The sequence below is a fragment of the Thamnophis sirtalis genome, unplaced genomic scaffold, assembly GCF_051295495.1.
Source record: "Thamnophis sirtalis isolate CommonGarterSnake01/CBP01778 unplaced genomic scaffold, rThaSir2_p1.2 scaffold_6, whole genome shotgun sequence".
Taxonomy (NCBI): Eukaryota; Metazoa; Chordata; class Lepidosauria; order Squamata; family Natricidae; genus Thamnophis; species Thamnophis sirtalis.
The window spans coordinates 44,287,801-44,310,629 of record NW_028261386.1 but is presented as its reverse complement, the minus strand read 5'-3'; the positions used below and the strand labels follow the sequence as shown (position 1 = coordinate 44,310,629).

At 36.3% G+C, this 22,829-nt stretch overlaps 1 protein-coding gene across 2 annotated transcripts in view; it reads right to left on the bottom strand.

Moving 5' to 3' along the window:
* HHAT (hedgehog acyltransferase) overlaps positions 1 to 22,829 on the bottom strand; it is a 160,028-nt gene that overhangs the window by 93,583 nt on the left and 43,616 nt on the right. For both annotated transcript variants that reach the window (XM_087717742.1, XM_087717741.1), the window contains exon 7: positions 18,477 to 18,627. In XM_087717742.1, coding sequence (XP_087573868.1) covers positions 18,477 to 18,627 — 151 coding nt within the window. The remainder of the gene's footprint in view (positions 1 to 18,476; positions 18,628 to 22,829) is intronic.

Sequence of the window (22,829 nt, the reverse complement as noted above, 5' to 3'; positions counted from 1 at the left end):
TTCTCCATCATGTATTTACTGAAACAATTTTGGTCAGAAGAGAAGGGGCTGCACATTCATTAGAGAAGGCAAAGGAAAGGTAGAATATCTTTTAGAGAAATCTTATTTACATAGCAAACAATTTCATACTGAGGTTGTCAAAATATGCTCTGCTTTTCAGATGCCCCTGGATTTCATCATCACAAATCAGTATGGCCAAGAATCAGGAGGAATGGCAGAGGGCTAATGTACATAGTTTTCCTTCTAGCTTATTATCACAATCTTTTAAAGAATTTTAGCCAATAAGCTGCCTTTCCTCTTCTTTTTGCAAAGGTAATCCTTTAAGAAGAAACTGAAGATAGTAATCATCAAGAACTCCTCAATTCATAGGTTCATAATATAGCAATCAATATGCATGCATTTGGACCAGTAATGGAATTCTATTCTCTTCACTACCTGTTCGGTAGCAGGAGTGTGCACATCTGGGCATGTGCAGAAGGTCCATGATGACATCAGGATGGTGGGTGCCTTGTGCTGCCACCACTACCGGTTCACCCGAACCGGTGCAAACTGGCAGCATACCACCTCTAATTTGGGCTAATACTACTGGTATCAGCATTTTCAGGATTTCTGTAGAAGGAAAACCTAGACATGTAACTCAGTCATGTTAAACAGACACCACATGAGAAAGTGATTATCTGGTATGATTACAAACTGAGCTGAATGTATACTTGTATATAGAAAGCCCATTTTGTCTTAATTTCAATTTAAAAAGCCTAAATTGGCTTTGGTTTAAAGGGATGAAAACCTGAGGAAGTAGGAGCAGCTGAGGGAAGAGACACCATAGGAGATTTGAAAATAATAGTTGTGGAGATCAGAGTTGCCCTTGAAAAGGGGTTTAAAAAGCTTGAAAAAGCAATGTGGACTGGGGTCCAGCAAAGTTCCTTCACAGCAAATTGGTTCAAGAGCCTGAAAGGACAGCTCAAAGAGAAATGTGTATAAAAATAAATCAATAATGGAAACAAAGCCAGAGACAAACACAATTAAACTTTGGAGGAGTCCCTGTGTTTTCTGATGTTAAGAAGCAATATAAACAACTTTGGCATCAATATTCAATATTTCATTCCAGAGGGACATTTCAACAGATGATGAGGCATCTGTCTGTATTGGTACTATTTTCTTACGATAAATAAACTTTTCCTATCAGAAAGCATGAACCTTTCCTTCCCTCTTTCGGGACAGAAGAATATGTGATAAAAGAAATTTTGTCCTACAGGGTAGAATTTGGCAAAACATTCACTATGAGTGGTAAGCAGGATTTGGCCTCTACCTCTTGTGGAACTTGCAAACATTAAAATCCTTTGCGACAGGAAGCCTAAGAAATGTGAAAAACTTTTGTGAAAATTCAGAAAGGATGTGCATGCAGAGAGCATAATAAAGCAAGGAGGCCTGAATTTTTTTTTCTGCACTAGTTTATTTTGACTGACTGACTGACTATATTGTGTTTGGGTATCATCTATTCCTTCCACTGAATGATTTCTGAAATCCTTTCCAATTTCTCCTTTTCTTTTCACCCAGAGGACCATTTTCTATTTATTCTAAGAAAGAGATATCTATTTATAAGCCAAAGTATGGGAGGGGAATGAAAGAGAGAGAAAGAATGAATTATGGGTAAAATATTTTTAATCTTAATGTCATTTTAAGACATTTCAGAAAATAAGAGTTTCATAAATTTTTCTGAGCACATCCCTCCTTGCATTCTTTTTTTTTCTTTTTCTGTGTACTGAAGATTGTATTACTTAATTGCAGGAATAGAAAAGAGGGAGTGCCATGAATTGATTTTAAATGTGAAGATCATCTACGCCTACCATTTCTTTTTTGGGCAATCAACGTTCCTGTAGAATTAAAAGACTGGGTAATGGGCTTAGGTCCTTTTTCAGGCTTGCAGCTATAAAAAATATAACATGTAAGGGGAGGAGGAGGGAAAAGTTCATTTAATTCTATAAGACACAGGGAAAAAGTCATCACTAAAGTAACTAATAGAAGACAGACTGTGGATTATTCTAACAGTAGTGGAAGCTGCATGCTTTTCATATTGATGTAAAACCCAATTTGAAAACACCCAGTTCTTATGACAGTTCTCTGATTAAAATAAGTAACTTCTGGCTTTTAAGATTAGATTTCAAAAGCATTTTTAAAAAATTGAAGGAATGAATTTCTATGACTAGAATACCTGAGCACCATGGACAGTTCTAAAATATAGACAAATCTGAGAGGTCCTTAGTACTCTCTGAAGTTGAATGCTTTCTTGCAGATGTTTCATTACCCAACTAGGTAACATCACCAGCATTGATATTAAATATAGTTTGAGAATGAAACATCTGCAAGAAAACAACTAAACTCAGAGAGCACCAAGGACCCCTCGTTTCAACCTTGAGCTACAAACATTCTCTTTTATTCCCAGACACTATGCTTCAGGAATAATTCATGTATTACATTTGAACTAATCTGTGTAGGAGGGGAACGCATGTAAAATAATTTGAGCAACCATATTCAAAGTATTAAAATTATCTTTAGAAATAGCTTCTTTTTATTTGACAGGCTCATCGAGATTTTAATGCCCTCAATTGAAATCCATTTAGCACAAAGAAACCAAAAGCTCTTCAGATGCTGGGTCACAGAGAGAGAAAAAAGAATATGTCAGCTTGTCTGCCCCTTCAATGCTTTCAGACTTCAGTGGCTGAACAATGTCTCAGAGGTGAAAGAATCACTGTTTGTTAGATATCAGGGAACACAGGCAGGGCAAAGAAAAGGCTAACCACGGGTAGAAACAAATCACTTAGAACCATAAATTGCATATCAATGAAAGACCAGCACAAGTATGATATTAGTTTCCATTTTTTGCCAAGTATATATGCCTTTTTCACACAGAGATAAGGGCAGAGGATATCAGGTTGTAGACTATATGCGCTGGCTGTAGGCAAGTAGGCAGGCCAGGATCTCAAATATTAGTGCTCTCCTTCTCACTCATGCACACATTTGCACAAATAAACAAAGAAAGCATTTTTATTCAACCATTAATCTCATTCACACACTGCACCAAGCCAAAACTTGCTTAAATATGATTTACTGATGAAAAAAATGGCTGATTTCATGCCAGTAATTAATTGCATAACTTGATTTGTAAATCTATACTTTCTTGTCTTCTCTCTCTCTCATACATACCCTTCCTAGCTCAGCTCAGTATATAAGAAAGTGGAGGAATATATTTTCATCTCCTTGTGCTTTGAAAGCCCTCAACGTTATGCTCTTCTGTTGTCTGCGAACAACTGACCATGAAAAGTAGTGAGCTATACTGCAGAATGTCAGCAATCTTGATACTTCTCACCATTTTCAGTGCTGGAAAGAACAGCTGATTGACACATATTTTGCTTTTTCCAATTTCAGTCTCACCAGCAGCAAGATGGCGTCTTTTGGCTTACCATATTCTTTTTATTTATTTTATAAGACACACCGGAGTATAAGATGCACCGAGATTTTGAAGAGGTAATTTTTTTAAAAAAGGTTTTGCACTCTGCAGGCCTCCCAACCCCTCTGCATGTGGCTGGGGGGCGGGGGGCAAAAATGAGCAAAAAACCCAGGCCATTTTGCCCAAAAAAAACACATGCATAGCCTTTAGGAGTCTTGTAGAGTTCTCCTTGGGGCTGGGGGGAGAAAAAAAATGGCCTGTTTTTCACCAAAAAAAGGACATGCATAGCCTTTAAGAGATTTGTAGAGTGCTCCTGGGGGTTGCGGGGGGCAAAAATGCTGTATTCAGCGTATAAGACACACCCAGATTTTCACCCTCTTTTTTGGGAGAAAAGATATGTCTTATACTCCAAAAATACGGTACCTTAAAGTCAGCTAAGTCCATTCATTATCCTTTCCTCTTATATACAAACCATATCGATCCAAGCTGTTTGTATGTGTTTAGCATTATAAATGAACTATTTGGGACTTCTGGGGGAAAAATAAAGAACTGAAAACAGTTCTGAAAAAAGCAGAGCTGATGACTGTGGTGAAATGAAGAGCGGTTGAGTGTGCCAACTCTTCCAAATTCCTCTCCAGACAAGGAGATGATTTGAGATCACCGCGAAGAGTTCCAGACAGTTGTGCTTCACAAGGAGACCAAAAACAGCAATTTCTGGCAGATTGAGAGCTTTGGTAGACAAGGGAATGATTTTTTTTAAAAAGGGAGAGGGTAAGCAGCAAAAGGGAGATTAGAACTTTGATTTTGGAAAGTTACAATGGACCAGGAGTCTAGATGGATTTGAAATAAGGCTTTAGAATTAATTATAATAATCCTTCCCATGGAAAAATGCTCTTCTTTTGAACATAATAGAATGGGAGTTTGAAGATTGGACACAAGTAGTATCTAAAAGGAACTAAAGTTTACAATTAAATAAGAGCACTTAAATTTATTGGAATAAGAGGGACGTCATTTCTTTATATATTTCTTTTCTTGTTCTTTAGTATAGTCTTTTTTTCTTTTTCTATGTGCCCCTTTCCTGTTTTAGTTTGTATTAGTTTTTTTAATCAAAGTTAATGATAACTTTTAATAAACAAATTATTTAAAAAATAATTGAACCAATCAACTAATGCATTGTAATAAACTAAAAGTTTGTCCTCATTGTGGTCTTTCCTGTTTGTGTCCCATGCTCAAACTGGCTGGAAATGAATGTGTCTGAAGAAATCCTTTTCTAACTTTTAATACCTCTGCCCACTTTGGCTTCAGAAATGGCCTGATAGTCTGGCCCCATAATTTTTGATTGATAGCTTTCTTGCTTCTTCCTCCACTACCCTCTTGCCAGAAAAGCAAATGCCAATTATTTTCCCTTTTGTAAGCATGTTTTTTGAGCACTGGTGGTGAGGAAAATAAAGTATATCAATTTTATAGTTCTTCCAGTCACTTGAGTCCAAGCCACTTGGCAAAACTCTTGTCAAGCTCATGCATTTTTTTAAAAAACACAAAAAGAAATGGACAGCATTACACCGTCTTCTACTGAACTTAAAATCAAGCAGACAAAACACCAGAGTTTTACAGTTCTTCCACAAGGGAAAACTTGGGCAGAACACTTGTCAAAGTCTTCCAATTACGTAAAATAAAATAAAAAACAAAACAAAGGGCCAGCATTTCATACTTTCCCCCATTAAACATTTAAAAAAAACCCCAAAACAAATAAATGGCCAATATGATTACAACTGAGGATCCACTTTCAATCCTTCCTTCCCATCTCCAGCCTTTCATGGTAGCAGCTCAATGTGAAAAGGCCATCAAAGGCAGAGAATGGGAATCGGGTTCCTACTCACCTGAGCACATATGTGCGAAATGAAATAGAGGAAGATGTGGAAGATGGAATCAAGCACAGCAGGCAGACCCTCATTTTTATTTAATTATAACTTTTACCAGTTGACTTTGAATAAGTTTGGGCTTTCACCTGAGGTTGAGCAACCATATTCTATGTCCACTGAACAGAATGAACGTAAGGATTTTGTACCGCTAGTTGAAAGGAATTATATCAAGGGGCCACCTGAGTCCTGGCAATTCCAAAAAGCTTAGCAGTCCTATTCTTGGTACAAGACCTCAAGCATACATTTCTGCAGTAGCCTTGGATTTGCTGTAACTCCTTTTACCACCTTATTCCCTTCTTTCCACTTAAAATCTGTTTGCACAAGCAACAGGATGAAGTGTTTTTCTCTCTCCCCTCCCTTTAATTTGGCTTGCTGTCTGCCCAAGTTCTTTGATTTCAAAATATTGTATTTTAATACAGATTAAACAGAACTTTTTGATATTAAAGAATACTGAAAGATTTCTTTATTTAACATATAGATTTCCTATTAGAGGAATACAAGCTGAATTCCAAGGATTACATGTGTGTGTCCCCCTTTCCCCCAAATAACTTGGCTGGAATCCGCAGAAATCTTCAAAAGTCATTACTTTTTAATGACTTATAATTTTTAATGTGAAGAACAGGGAAGTGTTCAAGTACATGACATGAAGATTAATGATATTTAATTGTGTAAATGAAATGTAAATGAAAACAAATTAAATACTTAACTCACCCCATTCATTATATATGAAAGATGTGCTTCATATACCACTCAAAGGTGAAGTGGGACCTTCACCAGGAAAAGCCATGAACTCCTCTTTATGCCTATTCTGGATTGCTATTTTAAGTTTTAATGGTTAAAGAAAAGCAGATATACTTGTTAGTTTTATCAGTCATTCTGATTTTATTTCTATTCTAGAGCATGCCCATCGTGCTGGACGAGATCAAATGAGTAGGAACAACTAGACGGTCTCTCAAATAACACAAGCCATGAAGGGCTTTCAAGGTGACAATCAATATTGAAGCCTGAACCCAAGGACTTACTGAGGTAAACGAAACAGCTTTTATTCTCGAAGGAACAAGCTCAAAAGCAACTACAAAACAGTTCAGCACCTTACTCTGCATGACAGCTATTTATACGGAGCTGTCAAGCAGAGCAGCCAATGGTAATACAGCAAAAAGTTCCAGCCAGGCGCATCTTAGCCAATAGGTGCGAGCCTTTGGTTGCTGGGCTGTCAGTCGTATGTCGAGGACTTGTGGCCAGTCGTAAGTCAAGGACTAAAGACCGATCACAAGTCGAGGACATTACAATCAGCACTTTAAATTGCACTCAGAAGCACAATGACTACCAATGCAGCTGAAAGAGTAGTGTTGTTACATAAGCCAAGTAACTGACATCATCTACTATTCTTGTGGCTACATTTTGCACCAGTTGAAGCTTCCGAATGTTCTTCAAGGACAGCCCCATATAGAATGTGTTGCAGTAGCTCAGATGGGAGGTCACGAGAGCATGAGTGAAAGTGAGCCAGGCCTCCTGGTACAGGAATGAGCACAATTGGCATACAGCTCAAAGTTGTGTAAAGGCTCTCCTAGCCATGGCTGCCACCTGCTCTTCTGGCAGGAATCATGAGTCCAAGAGGACCTTCAGATTGTACACCAGGTCTACATGAGGCAAGACCTGGTGTACAATCTGAAACAAAGGTAGAAAACTGCTAGCACTGGGAGACCCAAGTACCCAATCACTTGTTTAGGTTGAGCTGCAGCCTGTTGGACCTCATCTATCCCTCCAGGCTTATAGCCACTGTGACAGGACATCCACATCACTCAGGCATTCCCGGGATGGAGATGTATAACTGGTTATCATCCAAATATTGGTGATACCTCACCTAAACTATGAAGAGACCTCATCCAGTGACATCATGTAGATGTTAAATAGGAGGGAAGAGAAAATTGAGCTCTGCAGCAGCATCCTAATTTTTTTTTAAAAGGTGATAAGTCACTGCTTTTAAATTACAGAACTATCAGTTTTACCAATATTGTGGCAAAAATGTATGCTAGATTTCTGACAGCCAAGCTAAAGACTTAGGAAATCAAAGTGGTAGGTTTTTTGGAAGAACATGCTGAGTTTAGGAAAGGTTATCCCATGATTGATAATGGAATAGTTTTAGATCATTCAGTATGTAAATATACAAATGATGAAATATATAAACTATGAAAAAGGCAGAGAATATGCTATAGTCACTGACCTGAAAGCAGCCTTTTAGTTCTATTAATCAAGATTTGCCATGGACAAAAGTTAAATAATAAGAATTTGGAATGAAATCGGATCTGAGCATTAAATACAAATATTTCATTAAAAGTTAAACTGATTCTATCTTAATTTTATCTGAACCCACAAGTACATCATGGGGAGTCACACAAGGCTATATACGGTCTTATTTTGTTCAAATTTTGCACTAATGACAGAAACAGCTCCCCCACACCATTCCCAATCCCCGACAGCCTGCTCTTTTAACATATGCAGATAAGAAGATGTTTGTATCCCAAATCAGCTAAGATTGAAAAAGCTATTAGGTAGTTTGGATAATTACTGTGCAACCAACCATTTTTAAAAAATCATTGGTTTTGTAAAGGCACCAAAGATGAGAGATGGCATATTGGCAGAAATGCCACTGAACAAGTTAAGGAATATAGATATTTAGGAACAATGTTTCCTGTCTAAGGTTTGTGGTAATAATGTATAAAAGCAGTCAGATTAAATGTGGAAGAGTTGCTCAACAGATTAATGAAAAGGTAAATTACCCCTGTTATCACGCTAACAGATTATAAATATTGATCTCAATTATTGAATGAATTACAAACAAAGAAACCTTAACAGTTTTCAGAAATGTACTTTAATTCTGGGAACACCCAAGTATACCTTGCTTGTTTTTCAGGACTAGAAAATCATCCCGACTTATCAGTCCATCTTTTATCCAACTACTGGCTGAAATGGGATGCCTGAATGTCACCTTCCTGCCAGGAAGCTACAAGATCAATTAATTCTGAGTTTGCATAAAGACCAAACCAGTTACGCAATGCTGTTGCTGGAAAAAAAATGCTGTGGTATTTTTGCATGTTTGAATAGGATAAATGCCAAATGTGTAATCAAAACTCAGTTCCAGGATATTTTAATGCAAAATTACTTTGCCCCAAACCACAAAAATATACCACGATTAAAGCTCCTTAAATTTAGAGTAGTTCCATAACTCTGTTCTAAGAAAGTGGACAAATTCAGTTGGAGGAGAGAAATAATACTGGCAAGATTACATTTAATGTCTTCAGTTTTGGGAGGAAAGTAGGAATTCCATATAAGCAAAAGCCTTGTTCTTATGGATCAATCAGCAGAGATTTCCCAAAATCATTTGTGAGGGATGTCACAGACTTCAACAACATTGATCTATGGAGCACCAGCTTCATATTTTTTTAAATAGAGATCTGAAGGTTGTTAGGAGTCTGCACCTTCCTTCCAGATTATCTACACAGCGGGGAAGGACAGTCAAAATTAGTTCATCTTAACTTTCTATTCTGAAGACACAGCTACTGTAACAGGCACAGGTTTAACCATTACTCTCCATTGAATATTTTATTTTTTTAGAAGTTAATGGCAGTTCAATACTAATGCACATAGCTGTTCAGTTTCCTACATAGCTAGGCTATCTTTATTACATTATAATGGTTTTGGAAATGTGGAATCTGGGGATTTATACACAGTCAGGCTAAAGGGTATCTTAGTGTTATAACTGAATTTTGTATCTGTGATACCCTATTGATCCTTTATTCTTTTATTCTGATTCATATGACTTATGGTCAAATCAATGATTTTTTAGAAACACCTTTTTGCTTCCAGACATTTGAACATGTTAATCAGTACTTGTGCTTAAACCTAAGCCTGAGAGTCATTACCAAGTCTGCATTCCCAACATATTAATAGGATTGCACCAAGCTTGTGCAGACATAAACAAGATCATGTTATAATAAAAGCAAAAATAATATAATTACAGGAATAATCACTGAGAAATCAGTGTAGAGACTGCTTTTGAAGCAAACTTAATTCCTAGCGATTTCACAAACAGGTCCGCGTGGTTTTCTTGTCAACAAAACAAAATTATCTTGCACAGTAACCTTCTTTTGTTTGCTTCAATGATTCATCCATTGTACAGCTCTGCTGTTTCCCCAAAAAAGTATTAGCCAGGTTCACTCCTGCTTAGTTGATCTTGGCTGATGTCAGAAAGCAGACTACTGCCATGTAGTTGGATGCTATAAACTAATACAACAAAGACATCTTCTCTTTCATATTGTTATGAACCTGGAAGTCAGAGTAGAAGAGAGCTAATGGATCCCAAATTTAGCCAAGCTGTTCAGTATTCCACCATAGGAAGTTTTGTACATACAGTTCTGAAAGACACACAATTCTCGTCTCCCTTCCCACAACCCCCATCTCCATCTCAAGATTTGAAGATTTTCCATAGGAAATAGGATGAGGAAAAATGCTGCTGTACAGATAATCACGTCACTCCAATGTGATGTATTCCCCTGATTTTCTATCAACTTTTTTTTGGAGTGACTGATGGATGATTGCTCTTAGTAGTTAGACATGCCTTGAATTCTTTTCTCCAGCTGAATGTGTACCATGTGCTTTTATGCTGAAATGACATAACTTGTATAGTGTCTTCCTTTTTAATAGGACTCTTTTACTGCTCTATACATTTACTAGCATATTTGTTCTGTTGCAAAGGAATAAAATAATTGCATAAAGTAGGCATAATCTCCAGAGAAGACATCTGAATCGGCAGCACAAGGAAGCTTTCTGCCAGTCCCTATTAAAACAGCCTGCTACTCACTGCTGTGTCTCAGACACACTTGACAAGAGGCAGTTTTGGAAATGCAGAAATAAAAATACTGCTCCTGTCTACAGGTTATTAAAACTACAACTCTTCTAGGACTGCAGAGTTGTGATGGAGAGGTGTCTGCTGCATCCACACAGATGGAAACAGGAACTTTATTGAATTAGAAAGCTGTTGTGTTCACACTCCTACACACTCTAAAGCCCCTCTTCCTAACTAAATCCAAAGCCCTGCACAGCCTGACTTTGACATTTCCAATAAATATTTTACTGTTTCTGCATTTCAACAGATGACAACATTCCTATAGAAGGCAGAGAAGAATCTCTCTCTCTCTCTCTCTCTCTCTCTCTCTCTCTCTCTCTCTCTCTCTCTCTCTCTCTCTCTCCCTTGCTCTTCCTCCCTCTCCCCTCTCCCTCCCTCCCTTCCATGGGTAATTGTGATTCATTATTTTAACTGTAAAGGCATGAAGGAGTCATAACTCAAGGGATGTGGAGGGCAAGCTCAGAAAGATTTTTAGATAATTAAAATTGACCCATAATTCACCAGTAGCCCTGGGGAAATTCCACTCCTGCCTGACTTTCATAATGCAGAAACATAAACACAAGTTTCATATGCACCCATAATATTTAATTGTTATTTTCAGATACGCCATACTATGAGCAAATGAAAAAAATAAATACATGTGAGTTAGCTGCCACAAAATGAATATTGAAAACATGGTTTTCCATAGAAAAGCGACAACTGTTGTCATATAGTGCTGGGGACGGTCCCAGGGGAGAAACTGAGGAGAAAAGGTTAGAAAGATAGAGGCTATCAACAATGTAAACAATAAACTTTGCCCAAACAAATTGCTTGCTTGATACTATGAAGAACATTATCCTCTGCTTTCCTTTGTGAAAATGCCTCTTGTTTTTTTTACCTCACAGAGGTGCATAAATATTTTGACCTGAAATGACCGTTTGAAATGTTCCAACTGGCATCCCATTGTTCTAAGAATAGAACAATGCCTTTTGTTCTGTGGTTTGTGACTGAACTGATCGTTTGCTCTTTTTTTTAAAAAAACCATAGTTATTCCAGTCAGGACAGTAACAGAGACCAGTCACATCTCAGCTGCTGTTGGGGACAATGTAGGACTGAGGGGGAAATATAGGAGTGAGTAGGGTGTTGAAAGCAAAATAGCTATTAATAACATGGCCAAACAGAAGTCCATTCACAGCTAAATGTCTCCAAGTTGACCCATCAGGTATTACTGTTTCTTTTTAAAAGGGGGGGGATTCTTAAAGGTAGAATTCTTGTGGCTCATTGAATCACAATTATTAATGAAGATTTGCCTACCAGTATGTATTGGACTGGACTTCTATTCTATAGACAAATAATACAATGCTCTGTGTTTATATGCTCTGCTATAAATCAGAAAATGTTCCTACTACAGGTAGTCCTAAACCTATGAACATAACTGAGCCCCAAATTTCCATTGCTAAGCAAGTTATTAATTGAATTTTGCACTGTTTTATGACCTTGCCACATTTGTTAAGTTAGTAACATGGTCATTAAGTGAGTCTGGCTTCCCCATTGACTTTGCTTGTCAGAAGGTCTTTAAAAAATGATCCTGTGACCCCAGGAAATTGTAACCATCATAAATATATACCAATTGCCAAGCATCCAAATTTTGATCATCTGACTATGGGAATGCTGCAGCGGTCATAAGTTTGAAAAACAGTCATAAGTCTTTTTTTTTCACTGCCAATGTAATTTCATAAAGTTCATTAAATGAATGGTTGTAAGTCAAGGCCTACTTGTATTATAAATATTGAACAAATGCAAATAAGTTGGTTTAGTAATAGTTTTTGTGGGTACCACAGACTAATAAACAATAACAATACATTAATTTTCTGACCAATTTGTGCTTTTACGTCCACATTTTTGGATCTTCACTGTAATAAATACTAGAGTTAATTCTGGCATGGCTATATGAAAAAAACTTTATTTGCCTGTAATGGCAACAACCAATGTTCTTTGCAGTCACTTTCCCTGTATCAGCCATGGGTTGTTGGGAAGCCCCCAGCCTGGCAGGGAGGAGGGATCACAGATTCAGCCTGGAGTCACTGCACAACCACAAAAGGGCCTTTCTTAGGAACTTCTTCAAATTCCTTGAAGCTTTACCTGATTGTACCCAAGGAAGAGCTGCCATACTAGGGAGATTCCTGTATTATAGGCAGAATGTATTGTAGTAATTAGCTTGAATCTGGTTGATTGCACCTGGCACTTAGCCAACATTACAGAGAAAGTCATCTACTTATGACTACAATTGAGCCCCAAATTCTGCTCAGTTATGCTAAGTTGTTGTTAAGTGAGTTGCACCCCATTTTATGACCTTTTCTGCCACCATTGTTGAGTGAATCACTGTCATTTATTAAGTGTAACTGTTAAATGAATATGATGTCATTTTGCTTGTCAGAAGCTAGCTGGGAGGGTTACAAAAGCTACCACCACCACCACTAGTGAGAGAGTTAACAGCAGAATGTTGTTTGGGGTTGAAAGGTTGGAGTTTTGGAGAGAAGGGGATAGGAATTATAAAAGAAACTGCTAGGGCTCTGGAGCTGGGAGATGTTCCCCTTCATAACAGTTTTTCAAACTCAGAAGTAGCCATTGTGGTGGAAAACAGGGATACCCCAAAAGATACATTAAACTATAAACTATCAATATGTCGTCTCATGAAAAATCTTTCTTATCTTCTCCACACCTGTACTGCTAATTACTTGCCTTGGAATACTTTGTTTCTTGAGTTCTGCAATCTAAACTAAATGGTGAAACCATTTAGTCTCACAACCCTAAACTTTCACAACTTCCATGAAAACAATAGGATTGCATTTATTTGAAGTGCAGAGAAGTAAGTTGCAAATTGGTGAAATGATAGCACAAAGACAAGAGCTTTACACACCAATGTGCTCTTGTAATTGGGACAACCAAGATAACTTTTTCAACCTTTCCTATAGGAAAACAATGAAAGCATTTTTCCTACCAAACTGAATGAGAATAGCTGGAAAACAAACAGAAAAAATAGTGTTATATTAGTATGTGACAAATCTGTACCCAATTTGGCTAGTCATAAATGGGGTAGCAAATCTGGGGAGGAGAGAATATTCAAAGTTTGTGGGCAGAGATGAAGTTCTAATATTCTTTTGATGGTTTTAATCTAAAGAAATCTTTCTGAACTGGTTGTTTAAAACTCTCTTAAAACTATCTTCTGTCTCTAGTTTCTTTCAGAGAAGAGAGAGATGATGATGATGATGATGATGATGATGAAAGAAAGAAAGATTTCTCCTTTGCTAAATGCTTCCTAATTTTGCTTCTTACATTTTGAAACCATCTTTCATGCTCTGCCAGCCAAACCAGTTATAGATCAATTTATAGTTCCGCTTTTCAATTTATAACATCAGAAGAATGTATAGATTAATAACTGGCAGGGAAAGCACACAGATATATTTTATAAAAGTAGTAATGGAGCTCAAATATGACTAACCCTACAGGCAAGCAAATAAATAATGAAATAAATCATTCACTACCAGCTCAAAGTTTCTTTTGATGTATATCCTTCCAAATAAATTTATGTCTTCAGGGTGGCAATTTCCAATAGGGATGCTACAAAGGGGGGTGTGTGCTTACGCTCATGAGAAACAAGTGCAAGATTTAATCTATTCATGGACTGAGTTCAATTAGTTATTGGGCAATCAAAGGAAAGATTGGTAGAAATTACTTTCCGCTGAAATAATTACACAAATATAACTGAGAATGTCATAAAGGAGAATTTAATTCAAATGGGAACATTGTTAGGAACTCTAATTATTCTGTCTTTCAGAATGTATTACTTCATGTGTTTCTTAAAAAGGATAGAAAAAAGCAAAAATGAAAGGGCAAAAACAATTTTCATTAGTTTTCCTATAATAATCTTAAAGGGAAATGGAAACAATACCGCTTTGTTTGGACTCATTATTGTTTAACCTTCTGGAGCTGCAAAATTCTACCATCATTGTTAGTTTCGAGAGAATCATGAAAAAACTATCAACATTCTGTGACCAGACATTTTCCCCTCAAACTTTCCCCCTTTTTACAGATTGATAGGAGGTGGAAATGGTGTGGGACGACAGAAGTTCTCCTTAATTTTCTGAAAGATGCAGAAATTGAGAAGTTGAACCGAAGAAAAAAAATCAATATCACCTTTACTATGGTTACAAAAGATAACAGAAAAGGATGATCTAAGCTCAGAAAGGAAATGGCATCCTCCCACACCCACTACCATTCCACTGTGGAGTAAAAACAGCTCGTCCCCAGGTTTTACAAAAAAAGAAATAAAGCAGCTTGAAATCCTTTCATGAAGCTCCAATACTCAGTCTAGCCTGATTCCAAGCATGAAACAGAAAACAATCTTTCCAATCTCAGAACGGGTAGTATCATGGCTTATAAAAACTTTTTTTGCTATCTTTACATTTCGCTCTCAAAAGTCTAACAATCAATGAACTCATCACTGACTAAAATCGACATAGCTGTAAATCTGGCATCTGCAGATGTGCCTGAGTAAAGGTTCCAATATTCCCAACCAACTTGATGTCAAGTTGGGGAAAATGACTGCATGTTATTACAAATTATATTTTTCAGTAATGACACATAGTCATGCCCCCATCCCCAGTCACATTTTATTATGTTTGCAGCCTGGTTTTTTTCATTTATTTATATTTTGCTTTTATTATTTTATATAAATAACTCAAGGCAGTTAATTTACATTATTATTTGAAACAGTGCCATTTTGAATGACTCAATAATATCTTTCCACTTGTAATAAATGGAAATGAAATATTTCATATTTTCATGGAATCTTCTTGTGATTTATTTTAAATCCACAAACATGCTTATTACTTTTGATGATCAGCATCTAAAATCCCAGTCAATTAAACCTGCCTTCCTTTCTTCTTTCCTTCCTTCCTTCCTTCCTTCCCTCCCTCCTGTCTCAGTTCATATTAGTTACTCAACAGACTAGATAATAGTCAAGGCTGAACATGGTGTGCTCGCAGACTATCCAAAATGCTGTTTGGGGAGCAAAGAGTTGAACAGATTCTAGAGATATGGTATTTTCTTTTGTTACCCCTACAGAAAAACCTACAGTGTGTTATGTATTTGTACAGTTGTTAAGTACAGTACAAGAAGCTCTTTTGAAAATGCTTATGCATGTCATTTCCCATGAATGTGTAGCTTGTTATTAAGATTGTTAAGAACTATTTCTATAATTGATCTTTTAGTAATAAGTTGTAAACCACTCTGGATCTTTGGTAGCTGTTAAATGACTTTTTAAATATATTCTTAATTTATATTGATACATTATATATTCTTAATTTTAACCTGTGTTTTAACTTCTTTGGGTTAATTTTTGAGTCATGGTGACGACCTACACCTTGGGATGTCAAACGCAGGACCCACGGTCCACATTTGGCCTATAGGATACTTAGATCTGGCCCATGGGGCTGCCCTGGAAACAGTAAAGGACGGGGCCACAGTGACTCTGCCAGCAAAAATGGAGCTTGCAAGGGCCATGTGCAGCTCTCCTGAGCTGTGTTTTCGCTGGCAGAGGGTTGTAGGAGGCTGTCATAGCTGAAAATGAAGCTCAAAAGCCAATTTTTACTGGCAGAATCCTCAGGCCACCCCAGGCACCCCCTGACATAAGTGACGTTGAGTTGGCCATGCCCACCCTGACCATGCCCCCCCTGCCCCCCCAAGGTCAAACACAACCCTGATGTGACCTCAATGAAATCGAGTTTGACACCCCTGACCTAGACATTTCCTTGCAGTTTTCTTGGCAAGATTTCAGAAGTGGTTTGCCACTGTCTAATTCCTAGGGCTGAGAGAGAGTGTGGCTGGTCTCAGGCAGTATATTTATTTTTGAGGATAAGGATCCTCCTCCCAGGTTTGATAATTTACATTTACATTTGGAAGCATTAATCATCTTATTAGCAGGGCTGTGCAGTGCTTCAGAATTAATTCAAAAACATGAACAGGAATCTAAATGCACCACTTCTCTGCAACTCTTAAAATATCTGTGTCTTTCCACTGCACATCCCTGTCAGGCAGCATCTCTTTCTAAATCAGAACTACATGTAGTCCCACTGAAAATTAGTTATTTGTTATTAGCTTTTAATATTGCTGATTAATTATTGAAAAGCTTGTTTGAATCCTAGTGAGCTTTGAATGCATGCAGTTTTTTCTTACCTGTGACGCAGAGGCCAAGTGCTCAAATACAATTTGAAAAACTGCCTTATTTGGCCAGCAATCATGTGGTTCTCAGAGACCCAGGATTACAGGGGAGATTTTATCCTCAAATAGGAAAATCCAGTCACAGTTGGACATTGGATGGTGATGACTGAAAGGGGAGGTTGAAAACTTGTCTATATCGCACTCCCAACCCAGAGAGCTATCTACATTAGCTTGAGAGATAGTCTAAATAAATTATTTTCCATTGTTCAAAATGAAAGGAAATAAACAAGAGAAAGAGCTCAAAGAAATGGCAATTCTCTTTATCCTAATTCCAATCTTGCCAGATAAGCATTTTTGTGTTCAATTCAGTAACATGTTGGCCTGGTGGTTAAGGTACTAGGTTAGAAAATGGGAGACCATTCTACCTTAGGTATGAAAGACATCTGGGTGACTTTGGGCCAGTCATTCTTTCTCAGCCTAATTCACCTCACAGAATTGTGGGGAAAATAGAAGAAAGAAGAAATATCATATATGTTCGCCATCTTGAGTTATTTGTAAAAATAATAAGGGTTGGATATAAATAAATAAGCAAAATAAAAAAAGACAAGCATGAAAGGCATATTGAAGAAAATAGCAATTGTTATCATAGAATAAAATGTACAAATCTGATAATATTAACTTAAATAGCAAGACTCTTTTAGAGTAAATAATGACCTAAGCTAAGCCACAATATACAAATTCCCATCACCATCAAGGAATGATAAGTTAGGCTTTCAACTATTTTCTGAAACTTAAAATGACTTCCCTATAATTTCCTTTCTATCAGTTTGAAACAAGTGTTTCTAGTATTTTTCTTCAGTTCACAAGATAAAAAAAAATATGTAACTGAAGTCATTTTTCTCTATATAATACAGGATCAGCTTTAAAATGGGATTAGACCATTATGAAGAACATTATATAAAGTAAGGAAAACAATTAATAAATTGTTTGGGGGAGATATGCTGACTCTGTAAACCGCTTAGAGAGGGCTGAAAGCCCTATGAAGCGGTATATAAGTCTAACTGCTATTGCTATTGCTATTGCTATTAACTGATGCCCTTGACTTGCTTGTGGGTTTCCCAGACATGCCAGAATGCTCAATATAGGAACAAATAGGTTTTAATTTTATGTGTGAAAGATATTTTTGTCATGTTAATTTAGGATTATCTTATGGACAAATTGAACTGAGACCATTGATATTGTACCAGCCAAAGTTCTAAAACAGTTTTTTAAAAAATTCCACTGTAAGGCTCATTACAAGGAGGTTATCAATCATACACATATGGTGGAAAGCTTGACACCATCTGGAGGACAGTGTAATTGAGAAACAAAGTTGATGATATAAAGCATTTCAGGGAATAGCTGCTAAATCCACACTATCAAGAGCAAACAAAATAGCTGCGCAGATGTTCACTTCATAGGTTAGCCCCTTTCTCTAGACATCAAAAGTAGATTGTCATCATTATATATGTCATCCACAATAGCAAAAATAACCTTCTAAAACAATGGAAACCCGAAGGTACACTGAAATCAATCAAATTTTTACACCTTCAAAATGACACTGGTTACTTCATTTCATGTAGAACCCGTTACTTTTAACCGGACATAGAAGAAATTATCCTCAGTACTGTCCCTATGGGATTACTTAATAAAATGATATTTAACCGATTTTATGAATTTTCTAGACAAAGTGCTTTGTTCAAGAGGACAATAATGGAAAATGAATCATATTTCAGAAAGAACTGAATAGGGAAATAATTATCAGATCAGTGTCAGTTCGTCAAGAACATCCCGACGGCAGGTTTGAATTTTCCTATGCATTAGGTGACAGTGATTATTAAATAGAAAATTATTCTGAAAACAGAAGACATTTGTAATGAATAGGCAAAGACTACTGCAGAACCCAACTGCTATTTTAGAAAAACAAGCCTCGCACAATAAGCAATCAAATAAAGCTAACCTCCACATTCCAGAAAAACTGTACATGGTGCTTACACAACGAGGTAAATCAGGAGGCTTCAGTCCATCCATGCGAACAACAAGGGCTGGAACACCAAAAAGTACAAGGTATTTCACATAAAAAAATAGGACCTGGCCCAATGCAAGGCCACCTGTAAGAATGCAAGAGAAAAAGGTTTTACTTTAGTATATCATTGTAATATTTACAGTCCTCTTTTTTCTAAATATGTTACTGTGTTTTTACAAATGCACTTTATTAAAGCATACCGTATGTCTTTTTTTCTGTCTGTATCAGATATGCACAAACTGTACCTCAGAGTATAAGTACCAAGCTCAGAGAGCACCAAGGACCTCACAGTTCAACTCTAAGCTACAAATATTCTCTTCTATCAGTACTGTACCTCTTGCACATATGCAGGATGGACCAACTTAGAAGGATTTGGCGAATTCATAGTGAAACTGAAGTGGTTCACACATAGAATTTCCATAAAATGAAGATAAATGTAGGCCATTTTTACTATGCATCTTGGAAAATTACAGTTCGTTTCACAATACATTTGGCTTTTAAAATAAGGGAGCCAACTCACAGCAAACCACTAGCTTTAGGGGATAAAAGTCAGGGAACGTGAATCACATTTTACAAGTCTGTCTAGAAGATCCAGACTTCTTCGTCTACTTTGCTGAACTTTCCAACTGAAAACTGGAAAATAAATTTCCAAATTTATTTTTTCATTTGATTAGAATGGTTGCTCTGGGCCTCTTTTACTCAGTTACTGATTTTTTCAGAACACTTTTTCTAGAACACAGGTGTCAAACTCACTATGTCATGTGACATTTCATGAGGTTTTTTCCCATTCACAGAACTGGGGAGGACATGGCCTGTGTGTGCCACATCCAGGCTGTGGGCCACCAGTTTGACACTCCTGTTCTAGAACAAGGCAGAAATTTTATTTAAGGAACAATATATGATCTTAAAATCACCAATGCAAAAGTTGTAATAGAGTTTTTTAATCTATTCATTTTCTCATTCATCATTATGCAGTTTAACAACTGTAAGGAGGAATATCACACTTCCATAATATAGCTAAGATTTCTAGACTGAAATGGTTATAATAAGCTAATATTGATTTTCATCTCAGTGTAAAATCAAGACATGGATCTGAAAGATAAATGTTTGCCTTCCAAGAACTATAAATCTTCATGTGCCCTAAACATTAAGTCAATACTTCACATGTTCAGTGTTATTACAGATAGTGCTTTACTTCTGCACCTAAATTTCTTTTAGCCTTTCATATTGTGCTGCTTCAAAGATATGTGGCTCTGGGGGGTGGGGGGGTGGACAGGATAAATGCTGCAATGTCTGAAAGTAAGAGTCTTTAAAATATTCAGCTATATTCCCTTTTCAGTGCATTCTCATGGGACAGTAACCTGCAGTCTGAGAGATTGGTCTGAATCATCTATCAATGTTCATGACAGCAAAAGCTAAAAAATTGAGTTCAACAACATTTGGGGATAGCCCTCTTCTATTTACATAAACTGGACTACTGTAATTCATGTTTCTTCACATGTCAACCACATCTATTCTACAAATTGCAATGTCAGGCATGAGTGTCAACCATTTGCATCCTTCTATAGCATTTATAATATATTGTTGATATTATTGGTAAAGGTCATGAAAATACAGATTTGTATTATATTTATATTGTATTATGTTCTACACCACTTGCCTTATCCAAGATATTGATGTATTGGTTGCCCTGTTATACCCCTAACAGGGAATAGGAAGTACATAGCCTCTTTAACACAGAGGTCATCAGTTTTAGGTAGTATCTTTCCCATCCTCTACTAGACTCAATATTATCCAAAGCTTCATTTTCTAAAAGCATACAGAATGCTTCTAGGCAATGGTAGCAAATACAACACTTATCGTAAGGCTTAATAATACATGAAACAGACATTATTGGATGGATATGAAATATCTTATAATATTTCTAATGATTAGATGGTTTTTCTTTTTGAGATGCATAAACCATACCTTATCCATGCTTGCTTATGCTGCTTGAAATGAATGAGAATTGTTTACATGTTTTAAATGTGATAATTATGGCCACGTGCCCGAAACCCTTATTTTGTTTTCAGACTTGTTGTCTATATTCAGAAAAGCCTCAGAAATCAGATAGACATACAGATTCTGCCCTCCTGAAAGAAACACACACTGTTGGAAGTTGCTGCCCAAAATTGCTAATAAGCCTTGGGACTATGGTACTTAGCTCTCTTATTGACAAATGTATTTTCAATTCTGGAGTAGAAAATATCTATTACAGATGCTAAGGCTGGGCAGGTATTATTGCTTTGACCTGTCATGGTTAAATGTTTTGTGCAGAACAAAACATTCTTTGCTACTTTAAGAGGTTGCCATCTCTGAAGTATCAAAGTTCAGAGGAAGCCCTTCATATCCATGACAAGATAACTCAAATTCGGGCCTTTAGAGAACTACTCTTCAGAATGAAACTTAAACAGAAAACCTTAACCTCTTAGTTTTATGCTACAAAAGAGAGAAGAAAATCAACAATTGTAAGAAAGCATATTTTCAGGTACTATTTACTGATTCCGTAATCTTTCAAATAATAATAATATGTGTTAATATTCCCCAGCAGTAACATTTTACTAATTTGAATCAATTCATTTTCAACATTTTAAGTTCAAAGTTTCATTTTCATGTATTCTATTTCACAAACATTGTATCATTCGCAATTGTTGCATTTTCATGTTATACAGATAGTTGAGTTCTTTTTTAAAATTTAGAGTTAGAGTTATTAGTAGTCACTGCTAAAAGCATTAACAATGTCTTGTTTTTCAGAATTTTATTCTTACCAGAAAACATTGTTTTTGTTAGATATAACACATTTGTTGGAATTTACTTACTTATTAGACTTATATGGCCACTCATTTTATATACCATAAATCCTGAGCTGTTCACAACAATAACCATAAAAAGTACACAATAATCCTACACTGCACAAAATTACATAGCAATGATGTAATCTTTAAGTAGGCTTCCTATAAGGTTACTGAAGGGTAATCTAGGAATAAGTTTTTGTACACTCATTTCGGTTCTTCTTCTAGTGTTGCTCTTCTCAAAATGGAATTCATATTTCACTTTCATCAACTCTGCATTTCTAATTTTTGACTGTATTGGTGTTTTATACATTTTTGAAGAATATACATTTCTACTTTTATAACACATATTAAGCACAAATTCAGATTTTATAAGTGATATTGCCTGGATTAAACCCTTTTTTTAAAAAAGTCTCAATCTGCAAACCCCTATTTATTTAATTCAGTTCTGAATATCTCTCAAAACTAATTCTTAACAGATTCTTATGTCATTCCATGTCTTCAACATATATTGAGCAATTTTATTAGTTAATTTACCAATAATTTTAATATTTTATAATTTTTCCAGTATCTTCTTTGGTTTTCCATTATTAAAGTTATTATGTATTTAACCGAAAATGCGTGAATATACTAGTAAAAAATACCCTGTTTCCCTGAAAATAAGACTTCCCCGGATAACGAGCCCAATCGGGCTTTTGAGCGTATGCGCTAAAATAAGCCCTTCCTGAAAATATTGTAACACAACAGCATCCATTAGGATGACCATGTTCCCAGCCTCCTGCACCTCAAAAATAATAAGACCTCCCCGAAAATAAGGCCAAGCACTTATTTTGGGGGTCAAAAGAAACATGGTAGTACTAAGAAAGAAAGAAATTATTTTTATGCAATCTCTTTTTCTTAACAGAATCAAATTTATGTAATAATCAGCACAACAGCAGTTACTTAGGAGAAATGTCTGACAAATCACTATTATTATTCTTAACCAGCAAACTGGCCTTCTGCAAAGGATCTTTGATAATTACAAAGATCATTCTGAAATTTCACTGTTGAGATATAGTGGCTTAAAATTCCTTAGATAGGTCCCATACATGTGCTATTGCTTCAATGCATAAAATGTTGTAGCAACTTTCGCCATGTTGAAAATTATTGAGAGTCTGAAAAGGCCCATCAAATATGCTAAGGTCAGTTTGTAGTGACCTAAACAATTCTGAAATGCAGTGCAGAAGTTCTAAAGATTTTGCAAGCAGCATAGTGAAAAATAGGAATGTGAGCTTTTGAGACTTTAGAATTCAAGATTGTGTTATTCAATTCCTTTTTCTCCGAAATGATCTCAGCACTTTTTGGATATCTTTTGAAGCAGACAAGACATGAAGGCTTCATAAAATGTGGTATATGGTAACTATCTTATTGTACACAAAGCCTTTTGCATAATTTTGGATACAGATGTTTTACACTG